The sequence below is a fragment of the Anomalospiza imberbis genome, chromosome 15 (genome assembly GCF_031753505.1).
Source record: "Anomalospiza imberbis isolate Cuckoo-Finch-1a 21T00152 chromosome 15, ASM3175350v1, whole genome shotgun sequence".
Lineage (NCBI taxonomy): Eukaryota > Metazoa > Chordata > Aves > Passeriformes > Viduidae > Anomalospiza > Anomalospiza imberbis.
This window is the reverse complement of record NC_089695.1, coordinates 14,071,580-14,099,144: the sequence shown is the minus strand read 5'-3', so window position 1 is coordinate 14,099,144 and position 27,565 is coordinate 14,071,580. Positions and strand designations below refer to the sequence as shown.

Below are 27,565 nucleotides of genomic sequence, written 5' to 3'. Positions count from 1 at the left end.
AGATGATTTGAGACAAGATAAGAGCTTTCTGTCACAGAAATGGAGAGGACAATTCCCCACCCCATGTTCCCAGCCTCCTCCTTTCCTTCTGCCTATGCACGATCCTCTCTCAAACGCTCTCCCTGATGCTCACGGGGCGCACAGAGCAGCGTGTTAATTCATTAGAAGAGCTGAAAACTTAACAAAAAAGCCTACAGTAATGTTTTAATGGGGTTTGGAGCTGCATCAGTTTGCTTTGCAACCCAGTGCCCGATGGTGGTGGCACAAGCAGTGACAAGAAGAGGCTGCACAGCCAGTGAGGGGCTGGAGGAGCAGGGAGGGAAGAGAGAGGGATGAAGAAGCAGGAAAAGGTGAAGGAATGAGATTACCTTTTCTAAAGCAAAAACGTTTTAGTTGCAGCATGGAACTGCATCCTTGTCTGAATTCAGCAAATTGCTTACAAATGAAAACAAATCAGCCTATTTTACAGCCAGGCTTGTACTCACTGTAAATTGTAAAGTGTAGTTCAGTTTGGAATATTTAAATATTCAACTCATTGTAAATTGTAAAGTGTAGCTTAATTTGCAATATATAAATATTCAGATATTCTGTGCATAATTTCAGGCTTTCTCATCAAATAAATATAACGATTCTGGATCTTCTTTGCATGCTTTTAGAAATAATTAACAGGATCCAAAGTAATTACCATTCGATTGAATTTTTTTTAGTAAAGAATCGATCGGGAAGAGCGAAGCTGTAAATGACACTGCGTGTGCGGTGATGGGTCCCTGACACCAAGGCCATTGCTGCCATCTGCTGAGGGAGAGAGAACGGCACAGAAACAGAAAAGTGTCGAAAAATCCTTCCTTGCTGGCCATTTCAGGGAAAAAATCCTGTAGAAGCGATGCCAGCAAGCCCAGCTCCACCTGACCCGGTGAAAAACTTGCATCCACCATGTTAACTTCAACTCCCCCTGGAAGAAAACTGAAAGAAAAGCATCGGAGCCCAACTGTTTGTCAGTTATGGTCAGATTTGGTGTATTCTGCTGCCGGAAGGCTGCAAACACTTCCCAGGGGCACCTCAGAGGTATTTTGCAACCTAATTGATTTTGTGATTCCTGTGATTTCGGTAATGCTGTCGTCTCCCAGCAGCGGGGCCGCCCTGACGAGCGCCGTCCCCGCTGTCCCAGCACCCCGAGGGCCGCGGGGCTGGTCCCTCCCGCCCCGGCAGGTCCCGCCGCACACAGCGGCTGGTGGCGAGGGAACTCCGGATCCTGAGGGGCCACAGACCGCTGAGGGGTTACAGACAGCTGAGGGGTTACAGAACCCTGAGAGGTTACAGACCGCTGAGGGGTTACAGACAGCTGAGGGGTTACAGAACCCTGAGGGGTTACAGACCGCTGAGGGGTTACAGACAGCTGAGGGGTTACAGAACCCTGAGGGGTTACAGACCGCTGAGGGGTTACAGAACCCTGAGGGGCCACAGACCGCTGAGGGGTTACAGAACCCTGAGGGGTTACAGAAAGCTGAGGGGTTACAGAAAGCTGAGGGGTTACAGAACCCTGAGGGGTTACAGAAAGCTGAGGGGTTACAGAAAGCTGAGGGGTTACAGAACCCTGAGGGGCCACAGAACCCTGAGGGGTTACAGAACCCTGAGGGGTCACAGAACCCTAAAGGGTCATAGATTGCTGAGGGGTCACAGACCGCTGAGGGGTCACAGAACCCTGAGGGGTCACAGATTGCTGAGGGGTCACAGACCCCTGAGGGGCAAGAGAACCCTGAGGGGTCACACACCGCTGAAGGGGCTCCGCGGCCCCAGGACGGGGCAGCCCCGCCCATCCCCGACCCGTCCCGGCCCCACCCCGCCATGACGAGAACCACGCCCCGCGCGTGGCCCCGCCCCCGAGCGAGATGAGTGGAGGAGCCCCCGAGTGCTCTGCGCGACAGCCAATCAGAGCGCGGCAATGCGAGGCCGCCAACCAATAGAGAGCGAGAGGCGAGGGCGGCCGGACGGAAGCGGCTGCGGCGGCGCTGAGGGAGCGCGGCGGGCGGAGCGGGCAGGTGAGGGTGGGAGGGCCGGTGGGGCCTCCGAGGGGTCCGGGGCCTCCGAGGGGTCCGTGGCCTCCGCCTGGTCGTGGTTCCTGCTCTTGTCTCTTCAGCAGTGAATTGGCGAGCCCCGCCGCGGGGTTTGGGCCTCCCCAGAGCCCGGCCCGGCGCAGGGCAGGGCGGCGGGTGTGGGCCCTGCCTGGTTTCTCTCGTGGGCGCGGGTGAAGAGGGGAGGCCGCACGAGGAGCGGCTGAGGTCACTTGGTCTGGTCAGCCTGGAGAAGGGCAGACTGAGGGGGGATCTCACCGCGGGCTGCAGCTTCCCCCCGAGGGGCAGCGCCTACCTTTGCCTTCTGAGACCGGTGACAGGGCCCGAGGGAACGGCTGGAGCTGTGCCGGGAGAGGGTTAGGTGGATATTAGGAAAAGGTTCTTCCTCCAAAAGGTAGTCGGGCACCGAACAGGTTGCCCAGGCTCTCCTTGGTCACAGCCCCTGGCCTAAAAGAGTTCATGAAGCCTTTGGGATACGCTCTCAGGCACGGCGGGGATTACTGGGGTGCCCTGTGCAAGGCCTGTGCAAATCCTTGTGCTTCCCTTCCAGCTTGGGATATTCTGTGATTCTGGGGGGTTTGCCCACCAGGACCCATCTAGGGAAGGAGGTCACCCTTCTCCCTTTGGCTGCCCAGTTTAGAGGCTGTTCTTTCATATTTAGGGAAATGAGTGTTCTGTGTGCTTCTAGTACAGTTAATCTTGCTATAAATAAACCTTAGTGAAAAGATAACGTGGATTTGCCAGGAGTTTCCTGTATTCTGCACACGGATTTGCCTCTTCTGGCTCCTTTTCTCACTCCTACCTCCCGTATTTTATCTTTGTTTACATTTATATTATAACCTTGTGACACAAATTATTAACATTTGTTTCTTGGGTCATTCCCTAGGAATTTCATCTGGCAAAAATGGGTGAACCTCAGCAAGTGAGTGCCCTTCCTCCGCCTCCAATGCAATATATCAAAGAATACACTGATGAAAATATCCGTAAAGGCCTGGCCCCAAAGCCACCTCCGCCTGTGAAGGACAGCTACATGATGTTTGGGAACCAGTTCCAGTGTGATGATCTGATCATTCGGCCCCTGGAGAGCCAGGGGATTGAACGCCTGCATCCTATGCAGTTTGATCACAAGAAGGAGTTAAGGAAACTTAACATGTCTATCCTGGTCAACTTCCTGGACCTCTTGGACATCTTGATAAGGAGTCCAGGGAGTATAAAGCGAGAGGAGAAACTGGAAGACTTGAAACTGCTTTTTGTCCACGTGCATCACCTTATAAATGAGTACCGGCCTCACCAGGCCAGGGAGACGCTGAGGGTCATGATGGAGGTGCAGAAACGGCAGCGCCTGGAGACGGCCGAGCGCTTCCAGAAGCACCTGGAGCGAGTCGTGGAGATGATCCAGAACTGCCTGGCTTCCCTGCCCGATGATCTGCCTCACACAGAGGGGGGACTGAGAGTCAACGTGGAGCCCCTGGACACTGATGATGGCAGCAGCTGCGCTGGACAGAGCGAAAAGCAGAGGGAGCGTGCTGGTGGCAAGAGAGATCAGGTTTTGGACAAAGATGCAGCAATGTGCAGCATTATTGATGAGATGACATGAAGCAACGGCTGGTTTTGTTAATGCACCACAGTGAGAGACAGAAGGGGTTCTGGGAATACACATTGTATTTTGTTTTGCTGTTGTACAAGCAGACGGAGCATTTGTTGTGTACCTGTTAGAGGTTGTGAGTGACTGGGCAGATGAAAATGTTTAAAGTTTTGTGTTTTTTTGGTAAAAATGAAAAAGTCTAATTTTTGTTAAATGTGAGGTGGTAGGCACAGATTAAAGTTGGCTTTTCCTGTTGTACTTTCATTTGTCACTTGCTGCTTGTTTTGGGTATGCCATTCTATAATTCTACATGCTGAGTCAAGAAGAAATTCCTACAGAAATGGTGTTTGTTTCTTGCACAAACAGCACACAGGAACTTGGAAAACAGGCAGACAGAAACATTACATTAAGGTAATCCTTATGGTCTGTGTTTGAGGTGAAATCTAAAGCAAGTGGCTTAACTGTTGTCCTGTAGCTCTCATATCCTTTTATTGTGTGACCAGAATGGCTTTCCTGGCATCCTGGCAGAGCCACCCTGCCCTGCCTTTCCCATTTTTGCAGAGCAGTTTCAGGATCTTGCTGGTAATTATCAGAATTGTTCCTCTAGCAGCTCTCTGCAGTTTCCTCAGAAACCACAGGAGCTGAGAGGAAGCCTTTTCTTAAGGAGTTCTGCTTCCAGCTGCTGCATGCAAAAATCGCCTTCATCCCTCTTTCTATCACTTCTTTCCTACAAGTGTGTTGCCAGTTTGTCTCTCAGACATTAATCCCTTGGTTTTCCTGATTTTCCCCTTAAAACTCCTGTCAGTTTGGTGCCTCTGTTCTCCTATAAGGTAGTCATGCAAGGTTCCAATTCTAGCATGTTCCACTTAACTCATAAATAACTCCTTAGTACTTCGTTTCACCTGTATAAAACACTGTGAGGTAGTTTAGCTGCTTCTTGGCCCTTGATCACAGGTGCAGTTCTAGCCCAAACAATATAAAAAGATAAGATATCCTTGAGGAGAGTGTGGTGATCCAGGCACAGAGAGTGGCCAGGGAACAGCATTTCTCAAAAGCTGATTTTCAGTATTTTGTCAGTGAGCCTTGAGTCAGTTTCCACACTACTTTTTCAAGTCTCCTCTCTATTCTGGATGTTTATGCAGATGCATGTGGCGTTTTTAAATATTAAAGACTGGCACTCCATTAGTCTCTACTGTGTAACAGTTTTCCAAAACCACCAAATTATTGCTGCCAAAGAAAATTTGCCAGAAGGTGCTCTGAGTTGCTTCTAAGTATTAGAACCGGAGACTTATGATGAAAAGCTTTAATAGTTCATCCTACAAATCTGTTACTTGGCCAAGCCCTTTCTACTTAGCACAGTAAGTACATATTATGTAATCTTTTATCCAAACGCTGTCTGCTGTGGCAAAGGCAGGTGTGGGAAGCAGTCTGGGGCAGTGGACTGCTGACAGTCACGTCAGCTCAGTGCTGCTGTCAAGTTTCACTTACAATCATCAAACAGATCTGGAAAAAACGAGAAGCAGAGTTGTGTGGTGCTGTGAAGTGTTGTCACCTCTCAGTCAAAGCCCCGCCGGCAGGAGCTCATTGCACTTGTACCCTGCCCCAGCAGCTGTGCTGCAGCACACTGCACAACAGCCCAACCTCGGGCAAACCAGCCCAGATTGGACTGAGAGGCACCCACAGCTCTGTCTGGAGATGATGTGCTAAGAAGGAAACACGGAAGCTCACAAAGAAGATAATTTTTCTTGAATGAGAAGGGTGAAGAGGAGCATTGTTTGTCACCTTCAGCCAGAATGTTGTCTTACATCTGCCCGAACTGGGTTCTCCTGGTGCTGCTCACAGGTAACCAAGGGGGCAGAAACAACTGGATGGAGGTGGGTGGAGGTGACATGCATCAGGGATTCTGAGGGTGGCAAAGAGAGTTTTTATCGTGCAGCAGGAAGAATGGCCACATCACAGAAGCTGAAGTTCTCTGTGTTAAAATAGAACTTCACAGTGGCTCAATAGAGTTCTAATGGCCTTACCTCCTTTGGGAAACAGAAACATGCTGAGGGTATGGTGGTTTTAAAGATGCTGCTTCTTGGGCTGGCTGCTCATCTTAGTAGTGTTGTTTTCAAGACGATGATTTGAGAAGAGAACTTTAAATTGTTTTAGAGAAGCTGAAAAACAAGGACATTTCACTTTGGCAAGCTTTGTGAAGATGAATGCTTAGGTAGACAGGGAAAAGATCGACTGTGGCTTCTGGTGTTTTTTAGCCATATGGAATATTAGTGGGACAAACTGATAATTTTTCCTTTCTTTTTTTTTTTTTTTTTTTAATTCCTGAGGGAGCAGTCCTAGGTTGTTAAGGGCAGCAGCAATGAAAACAACAGGTTGAAAAGTGGTAATATTAAAGACAGACATTGAAAATTTGGTGGTAAGATAAATTTAGTAGAAAGAAAAGGGATATTACAGATCTTTCTTGTAGTTCTTTATAAAGCCTTTTATTATGAGTTTCATTTTGAGCTTCCTTTACATATTAAAGAAAATAAGTTGGTTTCAGAGACTTATTTCCAGTGTGTTTTTTCTCTATCATGAATGGTCTGCTGGGTGTTAGGGCTCACTGTCTTGACCTGAGTAGTGTGACACAGCCTCCTGGAAACGTGACAAATTTATGGGGAAGCAAACAAGTTAGAAACTGCGTAAGACTTAGAAGAGAGAATAAGGTAGTGAAAAAAAAAAGAGAGTATATATAATATTCCTCAGAAAAACCCTGAAAAATTTATTCTGATAAGAATGGGCAAAACCTGCCTTAAGGCAAGAGAAAAGGAAATTCGTTCAACAGTGATCATTCAGATGAAACCTGCAGTTTAGTTCATTGAAAGGGGGGAAGAGTTTCCCACAGTGGTTTTGAGAAAAGTCAATATCTTACTGTTCCCTTGTGTGTGTGGCTTGGGTTAAATGCACACAAAGGAAAAAGTTAAGAGCCAATAGACTGCACCTGGCTCAAGAGGAGCCACAGAGTCCCTTCACCTCATTGCCTATGTGCAGAGGCTGCAGAAAATGTTATTTCTGTGAACATGTCCCTGGCCTGATCATTATCCCTCTCTGCACCAGTCCTGCCAGGACACACCTATTTGTGAAAAATCTATTTGTGCAAAATCCAGCAAAGCCTGGTGTTCTCTGAGAGATGGGAGGTTTCAGACATGCAAGATTCACAAGAAGCTTCCCCTTGCCCTGTGCTCCATAACTGTTTGTCTTTTTGTCCCCAGGCTCCACAGTATCAGAATTAGTTGTGATAGGAGAGGTTGGTCAGAACATCACCGTGCCCTGCCACTACCATGTCTGGAACACAAACAGCATCACATCCATGTGCTGGGGTCGGGACAGGTGCCCCAATTCAAAGTGTTCCCAGCCCATTATCTGGACAGATGGCTGGAGGGTGACAGAGCAGCACAGCAGCAGGTACCAGCTGAAAGGGGACCTGCAGAAGGGGGACGTGTCCCTGACGATCGTGGACGCCAGGGAAGCAGACTCTGGGACCTACTGCTGCCGTGTGGAGATCCCGGGGTGGTTCAATGATCAATTGATTAATCACAAGGTTGTGGTGAAGAAAGGTGAGTGCAGAGGAGTGCTCTTGTGAGTACCTTTGTGGTGGATCTGCTCCTGGGTCTGGACTTCAAAGCTTGTGGTGGAAATTATTTCTACAATCATCCATCAGACTGATCTTGAGGACCTTGCACATCTGCTGTTAGTGCTACCTCAATTAGGCTGCCTTTGGCAATGTTGTTATCCCACTGCAGTCATTGCAGTTAAAAAAAGGACATGATGCTTTCATGGACCATTCTTAGAGACACCAAAGAATTTAAAAGGAAGGGCAGCATCAAGTATTCATCCAAAGATTTATTGCTGCACCTTTGTCACTGAAAGAAAACTGTGTGTGATTTTCCCTGCTTGATTCTAGATTAAAGCCCAGGGATGCAGAATTGGTATAGAGAAGCTTTTTATCAATTCTTCCTTTGATTTTTAGTTTTTCCCTTGCTCGTGATGCTATATAGAACAGGTGGTTGACAAATGTGCTTTGCTAGCAAATTTTTATTATGGAAACACTATCTCTTTGTCAAAACACAAATGCCCAATAAGGTTAATTATGTGTTGATTTTGTTTTATATTTTAACATCAGCAAGGATCTCTACTGCAAGTCCTCACACTTACACCTCTGAACAGACCTCAGGTAATTTTTATCCGAGTATTAATAGCATGTACAAGCCATATTGCAAATGGGGAATCTTAGGAAGGAAAAAAATTATGATAAATGATAGAAATGTTTGGCTTAAATTTATTAAACATTACCAAAGATCAGAACTAGTATTTAAATTCTGATTGATATTATACTGAGGGAACATGTATATTTGGGAGGAAGCTGCTTCCAGGTGTGATGATTAAGTAGATGTTTTAGTAGTGCTGCAAGGTTTGCTTTTATTTGACTATTGTTTTGGTTTGTAGGGGGTTTTTGTGGTATAAAATCTCACCTCATCTTCTAGAAATGCATCCCATGAATGGTAAAACACAACTTTTAGGAGACGGGTGTACCCTCTATTTAATCAGAACTGTGTTATTGGACTACCTCAAAAGAACATCGAACTGAGGGTCCTGCCTCCTGTAGCCGTCAGCAGCAGATGACTAAAGAGGATGGTAGAAAAATGACATTAATTTTATGACACAGTGCCAAATTATTGTTCCACCCTGGTGTAAGGTGTGTCCCCAAGGCTGCCCACAGTTTCTGTGCACATTTAATAATGTGAGGTCCCTCATTGCAGGGGAAGAGACAGTGCTCAGCTATTCCTCACTTGTTTTCTACATTCCCTTCACAAAAGGATAAACTTCTATCATGAACCTGCTCAGCTGCATCTTTCCAGTCTGAAAAAGACAACTTTAATTTCCACTACACAAGAGAAACCTCGTGGTGTAGCTGTGGCTTATTCTCTGAATTCTGAAAAAAAATAAATCAGGGCTGCCATTTGTATTTCTCCCTCTGTCTTGGATGTTTTCAGCTAAGCAACTCCAAATTAGTGTTACAACAGTTGCATTTCCTTTTTGGAAGAAGAAGTGAAAACTTTCTCAGACAGTTTCTATTCTAGTTGCAAATAACATTGATTCCAATCTTAGAACTCAGGGATTTTCTTATCCCTGTGACCTCTTCCTTAGCTGATGGTGGAACAGTGTTTGAAGTTTTCAGAATACAAGGTAGTGTGTGCATGTTCACACTGAGGGAGATGGGAAAAGGCAGGTGGCCATGTGCCTGTGATTTAGAAATACTCTAGAATCTTCAGTGGAAGCTGATGATCCTGTCCTCTTCAAAATAAAGCTTCTGGGATAAGGGTAATAATTTAAAACATAAAAACAACTAGCTGGGGTTGGCACAGAGGGAACAGGAGATTTTGTGTTCGGGAGGTTTTTATGTCATCTGACAACACATGGAGAAACTGAGACTGATAGATAAGACAGAAATTTGTAGCTCTTAATTTTAAATGTTGTGAACAGCTGTGCTCTTGGAAATTACCTCAAAATGTGCTACAGGTCCTTATGCAAATATATCACATTTTGTTCAGCCTGTTTACTGTATGGCTGCCTGGGGCTTTAAAAGTATCACCTGCTTTCTGTGACACTGCATCATGTGCTGCTTCAAGGCCGTGAGATAATCTTCATCAGTTTTCAGCTGATAACCTAAGTTTGCTTTATGCATCATTTTTTGCTTCAAGGCCAGGTTGGATGGGGCATTGAGAAACCTGCCCATAGCAGGGGATGATAAGGGCATTAAATCCCTTTTAACCCAATCTGTTTTATGATCCTATGGCCACTGTTTCTTGGCTCCAGCACTGACTGGTAACTCCTTCCCAGTATTGAGATAACAGTGAGATCCAAGTATTCCTAAGGAGTTCAAAGCTCTGAAAAGGACAGCAGAAACTTCAATATTCAGAGTTTTGTGCTGCCCTCTGAAGGCACCAACCTCTTATGAAATGCAGAGCCCAGACTGCTGACACACACAGAAGTTCAGGGTCCCAAGTCAGCAGTACAAATTCTTCTCTGTCGAGGCAGAACAGTTCTCTGCACAAGTGATGTGTTTGTCTTGCCTTTGCTCAGCTCCTGGCAGCACCAGTGAATCCTCCTTCACTGTCACAAGGACCTGGCCATCGGTTTCTGCTTCAGAAGCTCCTCAGATTGTAAGCATCAACCTTGCACACCTAGACAGAGTGGATGGACTTGAGAGGTTACTGGGTCATCCCTATAGGTCACTTCCACCGCTTTTGTCTGATTGCAGCAGAATATTGTTTTGTAGTCTGCGTGTTTAGTGGTTATAAAGAGTGCTTATGTGCTCGTTATTAGAGGTGGTGGTGGGGGGGAACCCTGCTTAGCATGCATAAAATACTTCCTTCTAGAGGAGGAAGAGCTTTAGCAACGTCTGTATTTCCTTTCAGGCCTCTACTCCCTGCTCAGGCCCCTCAGACTGCTTGGATGTGACTGCAAACCTGCAGGTATGACAGGACGTGGGCAAGAGTGGAGCTTGGGCCACCTGAGAGCACAGGGGTGCCCCGCACTCCCCGTGCAGGGGGGCTCAAACAGGCAGCTCTGTGTGTCCTGCTGAGTCCTGCAGCACAGGTGGGAGGGTGTGACATCAGGAGACACCTTACTCATTAAAAAAAATTCACCAAATATTATTAAACCTGAATAAATGGGATTTCTCATAACTTCAAGTCTTCTGAAAATCTCAAAGACTGTGTTTAACAGCATGGTTCATACAATTGTTGCAGAGATTCTGCTTGAAACTTGGCCTTTTGCTCAAATTAGGCTTCTGGTCTCAGGTGTGCTTTTCCTGCAGAGTTGCAAAACACACAGAAGGCCTTTGTGTATTGCATGGGCTTCTTGCTGTCAGTTCCTCTGATGCTCCTTGGCTTGTGTTTGACAGAACACGTCTGTATCGCTTGCCAGTCAGCAGCACCCAGAACGTGGGCTGTACATTGGGATTGGCTCGTGTGCAGCACTTCTGCTCATCCTGATTCTGGCTCTGCTCCTCACTAAACGTGAGTACTTCTCATAGGCACTTACTCAAGGATTGTTCAGGTTTGTCCAGTCACAGCTGTGGCTGATGCCACATCTCCCACTTCAGGGCAGGGAGCTGAGGTCCCTGGAGGCCCCTGTGATGTGGCTGCTCACAATGGGAATTTCCTATCCTGAAAACATTTTTGAAGGTCCCTTATTTAGTTTCCTACACCTGAGTTTCTCTTTGAACCTACTACTTTACTTGCTTCTAATGCTTTAAACAAAATTAATTTTTTCTTTCTTTCTTTTCATTCTGAATGGTCCTTAGAATATTTTTACAACACGAAGAAGATGGGTGGTTCTGCAGGGTAAGTTTTCTGTTCTTGCTTTTTCTAATAGGACAAATGAAGTTGCAGAAAAAAAATGTCAGTGTGCTGACCATTCCATCACATCCTTTGCCTGTATTTTTTAACCTCAAGTTAATAGCAAATATTATAAAAAGAAACTAACAATTCCTGCTACTTTTTGTTACTTATTAAGCAAAAATAAGTGTCACTGTCAATTCACAGCATTAGGCAGCTTGCTAATCTCAGGTGTCAGTTGTCTCATAAGTGGAAAGATGATTCACTATCAGTCATGATCACATGTTTAAGCATATTTTACATTTTCTAGTGAGCGGGTTGATCTGTTCCTCCGTGGTTTTATTGTCTGTTTTTGGTTTAACACCATGGTTTTTTACTCTTTTGTGCAGCTTTGTTGCATTTTGGAGGCCACAAGGTATGGGGAGCCATAGTGCCCTGGACGATGAGACTCATACAGAGGAAAATGTTTATATCATGCACTAAGGACTGGATGCATGGCTGCCTTTGTCATTGCTGGGACATTAAATAGTTTGCAAAATGTTGGCTGCTCCCTCTGCTCAGCAGCTGAATGTGACTGCACTACTGAAGCATTATTCACATCCTAACAATAAAACAAATAAAAGCTACACCTTAAATTAAAATCTTTATCAGCCTGTTCCAGAGACAGAAACCAAAACTGGCATTGGTGGAACTTACCATTTCCTAAATAAAGTTATGATTATATTTATTATCTGCTTCAAATTCTCGCTTCCTTGTTGGGAAAAAAAAAAAGAGGAAGTGCCAGAAGGGCACAATTGTGTTCACTGTGGATTCTATCTGCCACCTTCCACAGAGTCTGTGCCATCAGAGGGCAGAAGCAATCTCACAGCTGTGTGTCAAAGAGGTCACATGGCCAATCTTGGTAGTATTAGTAATTTAATACACACTTATTTTTTGTATTTTCATTGAAATTTAGGTATGGCCTGTTCTGGTAACAGCTCAGTAATGCAATATACTAATGTCTGTCCACCTGGAATTAAATCTAGAGGAGCTATGGCTGCTCACCCCCAAGGGGATATCCTTGAAGCCAGCAGCATCAGTACTTCAATGGACAGAACAGTCACAGCTTGTATGCAGAGAATTATGACTAAGTGTGAGTTTTTTTGGCAAAGTACATTACTGTTTTCCTGTGGCTTTCTCCTTTTCCCTGAGAAGCCCTCGGTGTGGAAAGTCTCACTTCAAAGTCTCTAAAAAATCTGAACAACTTTCCCCCACCTTTGTAAAGTTAATTAAATTATTTTCTTAGCTTGCAGAGAAATCATGGACATTGTACAAAATATTGGCTGGAAGTTGGCCTTGCCTTCACTCATCTCTAGATATCAAACAACTCTTAATTCCTAAGAATGTTGAATGTGTTCGATGGATTTTACCTCATAAATGGGAAATATCTGTGGCCAAGTGCCTTTCCTCTATTGCTCCTCAGTTAGTGATGTGCCTCAGCTTTTGTTCTCTGCAGAACTAAACTTTGGTTTACTTTAAATAAATAAATAGAGTCAGATCTGTGAGTATGAATTGCTGAGCAATAGACACAACACACCCAAATCATCTTTAAGAGGAAGAGCAATTGTCCTCAGTTGTTTTTTAGAACATGTTTTAAGCAGAGGTTGGGAAAAGAGCAGAAAAACAGCACAGGCAGGAGAGACACCAACTCTTACCAAATGTTGGTCAAATCATTTTGTCCTGAAGCTCATCCTAGGCAGCAGTGTGGAATTACCCAACACAGACACTGCTGCCACAGGAAAAACTCACAGGTGCACCACAAACTTTCTACCAGTGAGTTAAACTCCAAAATGATTTCAACAATGCAATGAGGCATAAAATCAGTAAGTATTTATGTTAACAGCTGAGACACTGCTTGAGGCTAGGATCTGGTTGTGCTTTAGGGGGAGCTGGGGTCAGTGGAGAAGTGACCCCTCCTTGTCCCAGCTGGTGGAGATGGGAGGGCTGGGGCTGGCTGGGAGGGCAGTGGTTTCCCCAGGGGTCACAGAGGGTCTGGCTCAGGTGGGGTCTTGCAGGTGAGTGGTTTTGCACAGACTCACAAAGGAGGAAAAGGCTCGTTCTGCTGAGGAAGGAAGAAATGGAAAGCAAATTGGGACAGGTGACCCTGGGGTGCTTTGGATTTTCACTCGTGATCTCTGTTCTCCTGGGCTCTCTGTTGTAGCAGACTGAAAAGGTGAAGGTGAATTCATGGCTGACTGAAGAGTGGGAGCACAGATTTTGGGTGATCACTGATCCCAGGGCCAGGAAAAATGATGGACAAAACTAGCTCTGCCATTTTCTGTGTTCACATCATGTATAGCTTTGTGTGAGAAGGTACAGAATCCAGAAATGACCTGCTGGTGTCAGACTGTATTTTTGCATTTGATTATTAATAACAATTACTGACCCCAAATCTCTGCCCCTGCTGCAGACAGTGCTTTCCTTCTGCCTTGCTGAGCATGTTGCTGCTGCAGGCTCCAGCCCATGACAGGAGTTGGAGGAAGTCTGATCTGGTCTCTGAACTGGCTCAGGAAACATCTCCAGCAGTTTCTGCTTTCTGCAGTTTTATGTAATCAGTCTCTACTGGGGTCAGAGTTAGACATGTGGGATCTCCAAAATCATCTGATTTCAGCTGTTCATGCTCTTAAGGAGTTTGTGGGCCATCCTTAAGACTCCTAATCATAAAAGATGCTTGTCTGCAAGGATTTTTAAAATTAATATTACAGACTAATTTGGACTAATTCTTGCATCAGCAAGTTTTTTTGCGTAAAGTTCTAGAGTATCTGATAACCAAAATCCTGAATTAAGCAAAATTTTTCTGCTCTGCAACTACTTGGTAAACAGACTTTGCAAAGGTAGTGTGGAGCAAGAACTTTGCCTTGGGCATGCAGTGTGATACACATCCACAAAGGCAGAAGCTCCCTGGGCTTTTGCTACCTGCACTTGTGTCAGTGATCTGTCAGTGGAACAGGCTTTTCAAAATGAGCCTTAGACACAAGCAGGTGGCACTTGGAAGCCATTCAGCCATCAGGAGATTGTCTGGCAGCACACTGAGCTGATGAGCTGAAAAGTCTCTTTTTTGAGACACCTCTGCCTTTTCTGCCTGCAAGAAGCCACTAGATAGCAGTACAAAAGCAGAAAGTGACCCATGTGTTTGTGGTTCTTCCCAGAACACTTGGATTTTGAATGGTCTTTTTCAATGCACTCTGCTGTTGGCCCAGCCTTGCTATGAAAACAGAGCTGATAGGATGCTGTGTTCATCCTGTGCCTTTCCTGGTTGCCTGTGACATACTGTCCAGCTCTGTCTGGACAAGCTTCATGGGAATTTGTAGCTGAATAATGACCCAAGTTTGTGCCCCAGGTGAAATTCAGCTGCTCCCTGCGCTGCCATCAGCTGAGCATCAGCTCACAGCCACTGCTGGGTGGTCAGTTATGGGAGAAACTATGATCATTGCAGGGAAAAAGTCTCCAGGATACTGGATACCTCAGCTTTCATTAGTTCTGTTCACAGAGCAGCTGGGGCTGGGCTATTGTATGAACTGTAGCTGGTAGAATATAGCAAATTAGGTATTTTACTCATTGCCTTTACTGCTAACATTTTATTTGCTTTTTTCAGTGCTAGCAAGCAGAAGGGTGATATTTTCATGGGCTTGACTATCATGATAAGCCCAAAATCTCATTACTAAAAGTGTAATGCCTGGTTAAAAGTCCATCATTTTATCATTTGAACTTGGAATTGCACTCCAGTTTGCACTGTGCTACATTTATTTGCACAGAATTTTGTCTATCTGCAATTCTTCATTCCTGACCTTACTGCCCTGAATTACTTTTGCTTTATTACTCAGCTGTTCCAGAGAAAAACTTCCAGAGAACTTATTTGTCAGTTGGTCAGAAACAAATAAAACAGTCAGAAGGAGTGAAATGTATTTATTGAAGATGATGTTGCATTTCTTTGGGAAGGATGTGGTTTTGGCAACAAAATATTTGCAACAACTTCCTCCAAGGCTGTCTTTGCAAACAGAAAATGCGAAGCTGGGGAAAGAGAGGGGTCTTCAGGCAGAAGGCAGAAGCATGGGAAATGAGGGATTAAGCAAATGTAAGTGAAGACAAAGTCTGAGAGAGAGAGGTAGGGAGACTATGCCAAATGTTTAGGCATGTAAAAGCACAGAATTTTTTCTTGCCACTAAGGACCTGGAACAGAACTGGGCCTTAAGAGTTCCAGGGAATGGCAAAGCAAATAGAATATTGAAATTTCTGGTGCTAGTACCATGCTGAATGTCTTGGAAGAGGAAAGGTGAAAAGGACAGCCTGTTCCAGGGTTTACTGCCCTCTCACTAAATACTTCCCAATGTCCTGTGTAAATCTCCCTGGTGAACTTGGAATCATCCCTCTGAGCTTGGAGTCATCTCCCTGTGTCCTGTCAGTGGCTACCAGGGAAGAGAGATCAGCATTTCCCTGTCCATGTCCCCTCCTCAGGAAGCTGCAGAGAGCTCTGAGCTCCTCTCAGCCTCCTTTTCTCTGGTCCTGGAGTCCTCAGCTGCTCCTCACAGGATGTTCATTCCAGCCCCTGCCACCTTCTCAGTTGGCCTCATCTGAGCACATTCCCAGAATTCCCAGAATTATTGGGTTGGAAGAAACCTTAAAGATCATCGAGTCCAACCCAGCCCCAACACCTCAGCTAAACCCTGGCACTGAGTACCACAACCAGTCTCTTTTTAAACACATCCAGAGATGATGACTCCACCACCTCTCCAGGCAGGCTGTTCCAGAACTTTATCACTCTTTCCGTGAAAAACTTTTTCCTAATGTCCAACCTATATTTCCCTTGGCACAGCTTGAGACTGTGTCCCCTGGTTCAGTCATTCCAGTACCTGAATGTCCTCCTGAAATTGTATGGCCCAGAACTGCCCAGAATGCCCCAAGTGGGGCTGAGCACAGCAGGAGATCCCCTCTTTGGCCAGTTCCTATCCGGAAGCATAGGAAAGAAACACTTGCAGCATGTAAAATCTGGAAATGGAGAAATGAGACTTCACTCAGACTCTGAAAAAGATAAGATCTGGTTTCCTCTTCTTCCACTTGCTGCCCTGGTGTCTCCGTCAGCCAGAATGTCCCATTTTGTGCTGTTTCACTGGATGGTGATACAGATCTTTATAGGTGAGTCTTCACCTGCTTTTTGTGTGTTTGCTCAGGAAACTAACATTGTTTTCAAATGAAAACCAGCAACACTTGTTTTGTGAAAACAGAAAAGTGAAAAAGATCGTAACTGTACATAGAACTTCAAAACTTCTCTTATTTATTAGTTAACACTGCTTGATGTTTGTGGTTTTTTCACTTTTAAAAATGTGTGCAGTTTCCTCTGTGTTAGTTCCCTTGTTCTCTTCCCTTGCAGAGCTCCTGAAGGATGAGAATGGCTTTTTGTTACCTGCTCTTTAACTCAGCCCCGTGCTGAGAATGTGTTGTCTTGAGGTTCAATAGCCAGTTAAATGTTTCTTTTTGGTTTATCGGTCATATCCTCTGCAATCTCATCAGTAAAGAAGCTTCAGTAAGGAAATAAAAAATAATCGATAAGGCAAAGATTCCAAATATCTTCTGCAAAGTAGGAAAATTATTCCAGGAATAGATCAAGGGAAAAAAAAATCTTATCAAACATCTGTCCTGGCTGGAGGATGAATGCTTTTGTCCATCCAGTGACCACTTTGTGGGAAAGAAGACAAGAGCAACTATGGGAATTACTGCTTAGTACCAGCTGCCCCAAGGGTGGGTTTGAGAGAGACTGTACATAAATATGAGTATAACTATATGATCTAACCAATTATGGATACCCCTTTCTATTTTGGATCTGATATTAAACATGTGGAGTCCATGTCTCTCTCATTAATGAAGGACCTAGAAGTGGCAAACCTCACGCACTTCAATGGGAACACCCAGGCAGAGCCTTGGGTCAAATCTGGATACCTGGAAGGTTGGGGCCATGGAGAGGGGCAGGATTTTCCTCACAGTAAGAGCAGGGTCTCAGGACCTGCTCTTACTGAAATTAAGGTCTCTTAATCTCAAAGACATGTTCATTCCCTCCTATCTACTATTTCCTTTGGAAAATGAGTGTGTAGAAGAGGCTGTACCTGAGAAGTAAGTTATTTATTCTTTATTAAATAAGGAATTAATGCTGTTGAATCCAGGCTGCTGCAGTATTGAAGCTTTCCTCAGCAGGCTGCAGTGCAGGCAGATGTTGGCAACATTAGCTTCACAGAAATTGGAAGAAGATTTGAAACTGCAAAACCTGTAACTTTCTAACAGGAATACTAGAGGGAAACTTCACTGAAGATACTTTGATGCCTTGTGTCTTTCCTCTTCTTTCAAATTATTTACTTAGTTATTCATTTACTAAGTTCAGGGCTCTGCTTCTTTTAAGGAGAAGAGCAGGCAAATTTTCTTTTGTGAAAGGATTGCTTAATGAGACCGCTTTTGTGCTGTGCAGAAATGGGCTGAAATAGCAGAAGATGAGCCCATGTCTCCTCAAGAAGCAGTGACCTGAATTCTTGCAACAGTTTTAGTTGGTTTTGCGCACATCTTTGATGGACCATCTTGAAAATATGTGTTAACCTGCTCATGACTAACCCCTTGCTCTCACAGAAATACCTTCAAGGTCAACTGCATGTCTGGTTCTGTCTCCACAGAGAGAAGTTGTTTTCTCTATTTTGCTGTTTCAAGGCAAATGAACCTTCCCTTTCCAGGGGCCAAAGCCACCATCTCGCAAAACCTTATCCTGTATCCAGGAATTCAGTTTCTGGCATATCCTGCCTTCATTTCTCTGCAGAAGCTCCTGCCCTTCAGGCCATATTGCCTGTTGTTTTGTCTGCCTCTATTCTTTCAGCATTTGGAGCTGTGGAAACCTGAATGGGTTGGCTTCTCTTGCCAGTGGGATAAGCAATAACAGATCTGAAATGTCATCCCAATAACAAGTCATGAGGCAGCCTGCCACAGACTAAAGCCTCACCTGGGGAATAGTCCATTAAAGAGAAAACAAAAGAGACATGGACACAGTTGGAAGCATCTGTTTGCTACCTGGGAGTCGTGCCAAAAAGGAAAGGCATTCAAACAGCTGGCAAAATAGAAATGTTTGGCAAACCAGGGCTGAAGCTGGTGATAATAGCAGAGCAGCAAGTCCTCTTTGGAGTGAGCAGGCTGGCCATGAGGCATCAGATCTGCAGGGCTGGAGGACAGGTCTGGTTGCTCCCCAGGTTCCTCAGTTCCTGCTCCGCAGTGTGTAAATGATAACATGGGGACAAAAGAAAGGTAGGAGGACTGACACAGACCAGGTGAATGTAAACCAGGAAAGATTTGCTCCTGTCTAGGAATTTTCTTGTGTAGTGCCTTTTATGAAGAAGAAATCTCTTTTAAGGCAATCTAGGAACATCATAAACAATTAAGAAGGAATAATATATGGCAAAGATTCAGACCAGATGCCAAGATGGGCATTGACTGTAAACACCAACCTAAGCTGGTCACTAAGAGTAAAGAGGATAAGGAAAGTGTGCATGTGCTCTTTTTAAAATCAGTATAACATCAACAGCTAAATTTTCTCTGTAGACAGAGTTCCACAAGGTAAGTGGGATTAGTTGGCAGGTCTTGCTCAGTGCACTTTCTGAGAACAGGTTCCTACAGACAGATCCCACTGCTCTGCCAGTTTAATTAGGCCCTAATTTCACACATGAATAGCTATTTTGGACCCTGCTTTTGAGACTGTCAGTAAAAGGCAACTGTGACAGCATTTCCTTTTCAAAGGAGGTGGTGGTGGGCTGAGAAAACCAGATGTCTTTCACATCAGGGTTCTGAACAACTTTCAAACAGCCTCCTAGGAGAGGAGATGGGAGCAGAGTTCTCAAATTCCATTTGCAGAGGTCCAGTTTGTTCTTGGGCTGTCACTGACAGACCCCAGCTTTGCTCACCGCATACCTGATGTATTTTATGAGCTTCCCTCCAGCAGCTGGCCAGGACCAGAGCAAGGAGCAAAGCAAAGCCTGAGAGCTCCTGGCTGTTGCCTGTAGTGCCTCGGGCACGAGCTGCAGGAGAAGTCTTGGGGATCAGCAGCTGTGGCCCGCCCGCAGGCAGAAGTGTTTGTTCACACCTTGTTCACTCACTGTGTTGTGTAGGCAGAGTCACCACCAGAGACTGACAGCACTCCCCTCTCCTCGTTCTCCCTGACAGCACACACGGTGTCTGAAGCCGTTGTTAAAGGGACAGTAGGACAGCCTGTGACACTGCCCTGCTCCTACCGGGTGACGCAGCCCAAGGACGTCTCCGACATGTGCTGGGGCAGAGGCCCCTGCCCGAATTCAAAGTGCAAGAACAAAATCCTCCACACCAGTGGCAGCGAGGTGACGTTCAGAGTATCTCGGAGGTACAAACTGGGCAGGTACGTTTCCGCCGGAGATGTGTCCCTGACCATTGCCGCGGCCAAGGTGGAGGATGCGGGCGTGTACTGCTGCCGGGTGGAGATCCCCGGCCTCTTCAACGACATCAAGAGGAACATACGGCTGGATGTGGCCAGAGGTGGGTCTGGGGACCTTGGGGACACGGCCAGCAGGGACAATGCACTCCCTGGGTGGTGAAAATTGGGGTCTATGTGCGCTGTTTTGGCCAAAGGGGTTCTTCCCAAATTACTTGTTTTTCAAGGGAGATCTGCAACCAGTTGCCAAATTGAGTCACAGTCAATGTGCAGTTTAGATTAAAAAATACCCCTAAGTTTTACCCATTTTTTGCCTCTCAAATGAATATTTCATTTCTTGTTGTGTAGGTCAGCTTGACTTTTTAAAAGATGATGGAATTAAAAAGGGATTTATAATTCAAAGAACCCTTGGAATGAAATTGAGTTTTTCATTTGAGGTTCACCCCAACACTGAAGACTTTTGTTTCATTCATGTTATAAGGAGACACACTAGGATGACCCACCCTTAAGGGTGCTTCCTTCCTCTTAAGGGTGGGTCCTCAACATCCACATATTTGGAAATTTTGTCTCAGAGTCTTGAAGGGCTTCTTCCCCTTCCTATTATCTTTCTGAGCTGCAGGATAAAGCAAAGTCTTGCACAGAAAAAAAAGAGATGATACCCACCCTCCACAAAGCAGAAAAACAATTTTTTCTGGCTTTTACAGAGCACAATTGGTGTTCATAGCACATTTGTTTGTCTTTTTTAAACAATACAACAGGTGAGAGGGTGAAAAACGCAGCAATTGCTTGTCTGCCTCTGAGGCTGAGGGCAACAGGCCATGAAAAAAGAACCAGTTGCAAAGATTAGCAAGAAGATTGTAGCTGAAAAACGGAGCTGTTTTATTTATTGTATTTTTATGAGGACATTGAAAAGCAAAATAACAAAGTTTTCAAGCTTTGGGGTTCTACCCCATAAGGTTCTAGCCCTTCCATTTCTACAAGACGGTCAAGGAGGGGTGTTTGAGACTGGTTAAAGAAAAGCAAATCTATAAATCTGTGAATTTCCCAGACTGGCCGTGCTTTCAGCTAATTAAAATAGTAACTCTCTCACCTTCATTTTCAGTATTTTAGCAGCCAGATCCTTTTTATTCAGTTCTGCATTGGCTTCCTTCAGGGTTGGTTGTGAATGCTCTGACCTGGCTTTTCCTTTTGCTGTGTTTTTTTCCATGCAGCCCCTCCAGTGACCACCACCACCACCACCACTACCACCACCACCACCACCACCACCACAACCACCACCACCGAAGCTCCTGTTTTCTCCAAATATTTTACAGAAACAACATCTGCTTCTCAAGCAACCTCTGATCTCCAGACAACACCAGAGACTACAGTCCTGCTGACAACCAGCACCCTTCCACCAGCAACCACAGCCCCCGAGTCTCCAGCAGTAACTACATGGGAGACCTCTGCTCTCTCAACAATTGCTGGGACAGAAAATGATATTTTTCCTGTGACTATGGTGGAAACGAGTGCTCCCCCAGATTTTCCAACCAATTCCCAAGCAGCTGATGTGACAACTGAAGATGACGTGTTCTGCTCCACAATCCCTGGAAGCACAGAGGGTAACCAGCACCAATCCTTTCCTTTTTCTGTGTAGCAGAGATGGTCTGTGTTAGCCTGGCTGGCATCATAGGGACTCTCCAATACTTATATTTCTATCTGGGAAGTTCTCTCTGAGATGCCTATAGGCATATTTCAGGGGGTTTAGGCAAACACAAGTCAGATGTTGTAGATGATGTTAAAGTGGGGTCAACAGCCAAGGCAGCAGAGGGTCAGGCTTCCTGCAGAGGAGCTTTAACATGGAGAAATAATGTGGCAGAAAGCTCATGAAGTGCAACAGAAATAAATGCGAAGCCCAGCACCTGGAGTGTAGTAAGAGAGATTCACTTAACTGCACCATTTTTTTTTTATTTGGGAAAGACAATTGAAATTGCCTGATGAAAAGTTTAGTTTAGAGTATGTTCTGCTTGAGAAATAGTGACAATTCAAAACATGTTTAAAATTGAGTATTTACCTTCTCATTTCATATGAAGGCTGCTGCTGTTATTAGTGATCAGAGTGACCTGTTATCAAAACATTTATAGGTTGCTACTTCATCCACATTACTGATTTCATTTCCACAGAGTGATGTCTGCACAGATTTGAATGCCATGTGGAGACCCTTCTAATTAGTGATCTTTATAAGCATTACTTTTTACTTTGTTTCAGTGACTACTGAATTCCCAGGTACATTTCCAAGTGCAGAGGAAACCAGCAGCTCTGTCCTGATGGAAGAGAAGCCAGTCATGGGTGAGTAGGAGAACATTACAAGGTCAGAAGTTGCTTGTTCAGAGAAATTTAAAAGTTGGCATCAACAAAACTGTTGAGTATTCTTAAGAGTGCACCAAACACGTACTGATGATTATTCATTGCAGCTGGCAGTGTCCGGGGTCCACACAGAAATTGTTTGAAATCACAATGTAACAAAAGCTGAGGAAAACATGGTTTTATACCTCCAAAGGAAGTTGGTTTTGAATAACTCATGACTGTCAGGTATTTCGGGTCTGAGAGAAGTCAAAAACCAAACTTTTCAACATGGCTGAATTCTCAGATGTCTGATTTGTCATCACTATGAGTTCATTGAGATTTCCATTTTAAATCTTTCCCAAGTGTTGTACCCTCAACAGAGAACTTAATACTAAAATTCAAGGATTACATGTTGCATTTGGACTCTTAGCTCCAGTAAGAGCCATGAATCTCTCAATTTTTAAACCCACATTATTTTGATTTTTGCAGTTCTTCTTTTGATAGACCTAAAGGCTTACAGCAGAAAGAGTGCTCCTTCATGCCCCTGGAGAGGGCTCACAGAAGAGGCTAAACTGGTCTCTTGAACATTTGTGAGGGTTTCTCACTCCAGTCTCTCTTGTCACCCTTCTGGGATGATGGATAATGCCTGCATTTTGTCATTGTAAATACCCAGTTTTAAAAAGGGTCTTAGCTCCAGGATTCTTGGGGCAGCTTGAGTTGTGACAGTGACCTGTAAAGAGCCACCACAACAGCAGCAACAGCAGAAGATGTACCCTGCTGGTGTGAGTCACTCCCACCCGTGCAAAACCTTGTGTTGAACTGTCACAAGGTGTGAAAATGCTGCAGCACAATTTGCTGGGGTCTGGTGAGAGCCAAAAGCCAAGTCCAGTTCTTGGCTCTGTTTCATTCTCTCTGTGAAATAATGCACTAAATGCACCCAGCTCAGGCTTGCTGTAAGGTAGGGGAAGGCTGACTTGTTGCTGAACATTGTATTGAAGTTAGAACAGCAGGAGAGAAACCCAGGGTTAAGAGCCCTCCATCTCCAAGAGCAATTTTTGGCAGATAGGTTGGGTTGCCTGGGGTGGATGGCTCCTCAAGCAACCCCTGGCTCTGATTTGATGGCTCTTCTCTCTTCACTTGCTTTCCCCCAGCTACAACCCTGCCAGCACTAGCCATATTTCAGACCCCAAAAATATCCTTGCTCTTCCAAGTATCAAAGTGAGCAGCAATAGTTGGTCGCATCAGCCAGGCTGCACATTTTGCCATAAAATTTAACTTTGACTTGTTGGACCTGCATTGTCACTACATCTGCATTTCTTGTGGATTTGAGGTAGTTCTGAAGTACAGAGCTCTGAGAGAGTGGAGTGTCATAAAACAGGCACATGACAAAATGCAATGTTCACACATCCCTAGGATTTATAGTACTTTTTAGTGTTTTATTACCTGTATTTGTTTAGCTGCAGTTCTTATCAGTCATAATCTCTTTTCTACTCCTGTGCAAATTTCTTCTTACAGTGGCATGAGCTACACATGCCCTGTCCATATCTTTGATAAAGTACAAGCACATGGGATGTGGAGACACACCAACACAGCTCTCACAGGGGGCTGGTCAGAACGGAGATATTTGGGGCAGATTAGGTTAATAATGGGATAACATACTCGGAAAAGTAAAAAAAAAAAATAAAAAAAGAAAAATAGCAATGGGATTATATATTGGAGAGACACTGTTTACAAGAGTATGTAGTGACAGGAGAAGGGGGAATGGCTTCAAACTGACCAAGGGTAGGTTTAGATTGAATATTAGGAAAAAAATTCTTCCCTGTGAGGGTGGTGAAGCCCTGGCACAGGTTGCCAGAGAAGCTGTGGCTGCCCCATCCCTGGAGGTGTTCAAGGCCAGGCTGATGGGACTTGGAGCAACCTGAGATAGTGAAGGTGTCCCTGGGTTTTGGTCTTTCTTGATGAAGGCTGAAGTTTCCCACAGCTTCCTCAGCCGCCAGGAAGGAAACTGATCCTTCTCTTTTGGTTGCAAGGTGCTTTTGCCCTTCTCATTCCCTAAGAGTTCATTACTCCTTGACTGAAGCAGTGGCAGCCACTGCAGCCCTCACTCCTTCAGGTGATTGTGCCAGTAATAATTCCAATCTCTTTCATTTTCAGAGGTTTCAGCAAATTTGGATGGCACTGCTGGGAAATATGAAGATAGAGGAGATAAGGTAAAACTTCCTGTAAGTTTCAAGAGTGTTTGAGTAGAAAGCAGGACAGCAGGACATGCTAGTGATTTTCAGTGTGTTCCTACTACAGGGTCAGCTTTTGCAAACAGTGGCTTGAACTTTTATTTAGAAGTTCAGGAACCACCTGTTCCTCTTTTCAGTGGATAGAGCCAAAGCCTGAGCATTCCATCTGACTTGGACACCTCAGAAAAAACTGATCCCCTGGCATCCCTGTGAGAGAGGGGAGGTAACATCCTCGAGGTAAAAGGCAAGTTAGGAGGGTGTTGCACCTGCCCCTGTCTCTAAGAGGAGGATGGGAGTGACTGAGCTCCTACTTCTACTTTGGGCACCTTATTGAGAAGTTCATGTTAAATGGGATGAATCTGGTTTCAGTATTTCAGAATAAGGTTTATTAAATACTGAAAGGGTAATTAATTTTGTTTGTCATGATCAAATCGATGTGTCTTCTCAGCACTTTGTACAGACAAGCTCAGAACAGCATTGCAAACTGCAGCCCAGTGCTCTCAGCACCAGTGCAGCCCCTCCTGTGTAAATAGCTCTGAAGGAAACATGCTCCCAAAGCTTTTCAGTTTCTCTCTTCTCCCTTCCAGTTTCCCAGCTCTGCCATTCTCATTGCCTCTGTCACAGCGGCTTCCATCCTTTTCATACTGATGGTCTCGTTGGTTTGGAAACGTGAGTATCCTGAAGTGAAATTATTCTAATGCTGGACTGATGCACATTCTCCTGAGTCCCTGGCTGTTCTGGCAACTGTGCCATTGTCCTGTGCCAGTTCTGTGTTCATTTAGTGGGAGTTGCTGTCCTTACTCCAGGACTGTGGCAGCATCAGGGGGCTAGGGAGGATGAGCTGGTGGGGATGCAGCAGGAGGCAGCCTGTGCAAAGAACCTGTTCCCTCACTTCTTGCAGGGCTGGCTCATCCTGTTGGCTCTCTCTTCATACTTAAGTGGCTCCATAATTTCCTGGAAATGCTCCCAAAAGACCTTGGTGTAACTGAAATCAGGATGGGATCCTTTCTTTTCTGCTTAGCCCACAGAAATATTGCAACTTGCTGTCATTGCTTCTGAGCTCGTTTGACATATACATTGGAATTATAGATTTTGTTTTGCCATTGTAACATTAATATTATTTTGCTTCCAGGTAAACATACAAAGAAGTTTATAGTAAAAAGGTAACCTATTTTGTAATTTCCTATTAAAAGTTCCAGTGTAATTTTTCTTAGAGACAGGAAGGCATATTGGCCACTGATTGTAATGGGTGCAGTATTGGCTTGTGGTGCTGATTACCAAAGTTGTATTAGGAGGAAACTTCAGGTAACTTCCCTCCAGAAATTCAATAGTGGTTCCTGGATGCTGCTTCTGTGTAGGAATGAACAAAAACCCAGAGCAGTGGAGAAATTAAACTACTGTTACTGCAGTGTAGTGACTCTAGCTCAAGGAAGTGCTTCATCTGCTTTTATTTTTGGTTGAGTACCAGGACATGATACCTTGTGCAAATGTAATTGATAAATTCATATCTTCTGGCTTCTCTTGAAGAAAAAAAATAAAAATTATGTGGGCAAACCTCAGGGGAGTCCAGTGAAGCATCACCCCTTTTCCAAAGATCAATAATTTTTCAATGGTGGCTGGTCCTTCACTGCTTGCTGTACGTGAGAGACAGGGACTGGGGAGAGACTGTTTTCTGAATCCCATGGTGGTTACCCTACAGCTGCCATGACAGGGTTCAAACAACCCTTCCCTATCCATGACAAGAATGCAAGCCAGGTAAATACCTCCCTGCTGTAAAAAGTAGGAGTTACTTCATTGCAGTCATTGGGCTCGGTAGCTTCAGGTTTCCATTTCCGTGGGAATTTGCTGATGTTACAAACCAAAAAGAATGCTCTGAAGCAGCAGTGTGCTTTTGTCCCATCCATAGTGATCTCTGCTTCTCACTGCAGTGCTGGACCACCAGAAGAGACTGACAAAGTTTTCAGTGGTGCTGAAGGAGAAAACAACATTTTTTCCCTGTGAAGAGCTCCTACATCATCTGCAGATGCCATGGGAATTAAACAGGGCCTGTTCCATGCTGCACTGAGAGATACTTGTGAGCCCTCAAAATATCAGAGGGTATAAAACAAAGGCCAAAGCTTCAACTATGAAAATTTAAAATCTTTGTGCAAATTTTCCCATATTACCCTTAAAACTCACTGCATAAAGAAGCTTATTTGAGAAGGGACTTTATGCATTATTCATGGGTGCTTCTGGCATCTGCCTTCTTACTAGCATTGTGTTGCACAATTGAATTTGTTTTTCTCCATTTTTACTAATGCTCTTCCTTGAATACAATTTGTACTCTGAGGAACAGAAGAGATCACATGGAAGGCTGCCTATCTTCAAATTGCCATAAAGAAAGAAAAGGAATCCTAAAGTACAGTTTTTAATGCTTTTATGTAATCAATAGGAAAATTAAGCAACAAGAATGCTGTGAGTTTAAATCAAAAATGCAGATTACTTAAGGGGTATCACTACTGCCTGTGATTCAGCATGTTTGAATAACCCTTGGAGAATATGTTAATAAATTCTGTAATTTGTTGCTGGCAACTGGACTTTTTATGCCACATCCTAAGGCATTTCAACCGGAGTTAGGTATTTCCCAGGTGTGGAAATGACTGGTGTGCTGTCTCTCCAAAATAAATACTGCAGCATTTGCAGAGGTGGGAGAATGCCCAGAACATCAGCCTGGAGGGAAATTTCTCCACCCTGCCCCCACAAAGCCCCATACCACTCATTTCTAAATCTATTACGGAAGAGGGATTGTCCATGGAGGCTGGGGGATCATCAGTGGGATACACTGCAGAGCTTTTGTGTAATTCCCTGGGGTCCTCACCCACTCTGCTGCTTTGGGAGTGACTTTGGGAGAAGATCCCAATCCATGACAAGGTTTGTTCTCTCCACTGCCTGGAGCTCACCAGTGCTAGCCATGGCACCGCTGGGCACCGACAGCCTGAAGTAAGAGCACATTGTGGGAACAGCACAGGATCAGAAGCCATCAGGGTCTGGCAGCTCTGGATTTCCCCTCTGGCTGTGCTCAGGGATGTGCTGAGACTGTTGAACTCTCCAGCAGCCTCTGCCCATGAGTTGGGCAGGCAGGGGAGGTTCCTCTTTGGGGTCCCTCTCGGTCTCCAGAGTTCAGAGCCCTGCCCTCACCCTGCTCTGGTGGTGCTGTGGGAGGCACAGGAGAGTCCCCAGACAGAATGTGGCCTGTGGGCTCCCAGGCTGGCTTTGCTCAGCTCAGACTTTGTCTGTCCCACACCAGTGACTGTGGCTGTCACCACCCCAACACAGAGCACAGGGACCTGGCATCTCTCACTTCTAGGCATGAATCCCACACAAACCGGTGAGGAATAAAAGGAAACAAGCAAAAAAGAAAATCCCAAACAGTTTTGATGTACTCCTTTGAAAAACACAAACTTTTCTTTTTGCCTTTTTTTCCCCCCACCCAATTAAACCTGCTAATTAAGTCAACAATATCTCCA

General features: G+C 44.9%; 3 protein-coding genes across 6 annotated transcripts; all 3 read left to right on the top strand.

Moving 5' to 3' along the window:
- Window positions 1-1,893: 1,893 nt before the first annotated feature.
- MED7 (mediator complex subunit 7) lies at window positions 1,894-3,921 on the top strand. The gene is made up of 2 exons (XM_068206015.1): window positions 1,894-2,039; window positions 2,959-3,921. Exon 2 carries the CDS (start codon window positions 2,977-2,979, stop codon window positions 3,667-3,669), a length of 693 nt encoding a protein of 230 aa, XP_068062116.1. The 5' UTR covers window positions 1,894-2,039; window positions 2,959-2,976; the 3' UTR covers window positions 3,670-3,921.
- A 1,124-nt stretch (window positions 3,922-5,045) lies between these two features.
- Window positions 5,046-12,568, top strand: LOC137483142 (hepatitis A virus cellular receptor 1 homolog). 2 transcript variants are annotated; one of them, XM_068206013.1, is made up of 8 exons: window positions 5,048-5,499; window positions 6,909-7,253; window positions 7,820-7,870; window positions 9,781-9,860; window positions 10,116-10,172; window positions 10,604-10,718; window positions 11,006-11,045; window positions 11,429-12,568. In XM_068206013.1, the coding sequence occupies exons 1-8, from the start codon at window positions 5,451-5,453 to the stop codon at window positions 11,520-11,522; spliced, it is 831 nt and encodes a 276-aa protein (XP_068062114.1). In that variant the 5' UTR covers window positions 5,048-5,450; the 3' UTR covers window positions 11,523-12,568. The 2 variants fall into 2 exon arrangements, with proteins under 2 accessions (XP_068062115.1, XP_068062114.1); XM_068206014.1 differs by lacking the exon at window positions 7,820-7,870 and having other exon boundaries at window positions 5,046-5,499.
- Window positions 12,569-16,040: 3,472 nt separating this feature from the next.
- Window positions 16,041-26,630, top strand: LOC137483140 (T-cell immunoglobulin and mucin domain-containing protein 4-like). Of its 3 annotated transcripts, none has more exons than XM_068206012.1 (8): window positions 16,041-16,211; window positions 19,263-19,607; window positions 20,817-21,104; window positions 21,751-21,831; window positions 23,983-24,050; window positions 24,647-24,728; window positions 25,192-25,222; window positions 25,988-26,630. In XM_068206012.1, the coding sequence occupies exons 1-8, from the start codon at window positions 16,079-16,081 to the stop codon at window positions 26,058-26,060; spliced, it is 1,101 nt and encodes a 366-aa protein (XP_068062113.1). In that variant the 5' UTR covers window positions 16,041-16,078; the 3' UTR covers window positions 26,061-26,630. The 3 variants fall into 3 exon arrangements, with proteins under 3 accessions (XP_068062113.1, XP_068062111.1, XP_068062112.1); XM_068206010.1 differs by having other exon boundaries at window positions 16,042-16,211; window positions 20,715-21,104; XM_068206011.1 differs by having other exon boundaries at window positions 16,045-16,211; window positions 20,715-21,104; window positions 23,983-24,038.
- The last annotated feature ends 935 nt before the right edge of the window (window positions 26,631-27,565 follow it).

Bases quoted from the DNA above. Each gene is read 5' to 3' on its own strand.
- MED7 (XM_068206015.1), top strand. From the start codon at position 2,977: ATGGGTGAACCTCAGCAAGTGAGTGCCCTTCCTCCGCCTCCAATGCAA.
- LOC137483142 (XM_068206013.1), top strand. From the start codon at position 5,451: ATGTTGTCTTACATCTGCCCGAACTGGGTTCTCCTGGTGCTGCTCACA. The intron at 5,500-6,908 runs GTAACCAAGGGG...TTTTGTCCCCAG, and splicing joins TCTCCTGGTGCTGCTCACAG to GCTCCACAGTATCAGAATTA. The intron at 10,173-10,603 runs GTATGACAGGAC...TGTGTTTGACAG, and splicing joins ATGTGACTGCAAACCTGCAG to AACACGTCTGTATCGCTTGC.
- LOC137483140 (XM_068206010.1), top strand. From the start codon at position 16,079: ATGAGACTTCACTCAGACTCTGAAAAAGATAAGATCTGGTTTCCTCTT. The intron at 19,608-20,714 runs GTGGGTCTGGGG...TTTTCCATGCAG, and splicing joins ACGGCTGGATGTGGCCAGAG to CCCCTCCAGTGACCACCACC. The intron at 21,105-21,750 runs GTAACCAGCACC...ACTTTGTTTCAG, and splicing joins AATCCCTGGAAGCACAGAGG to TGACTACTGAATTCCCAGGT.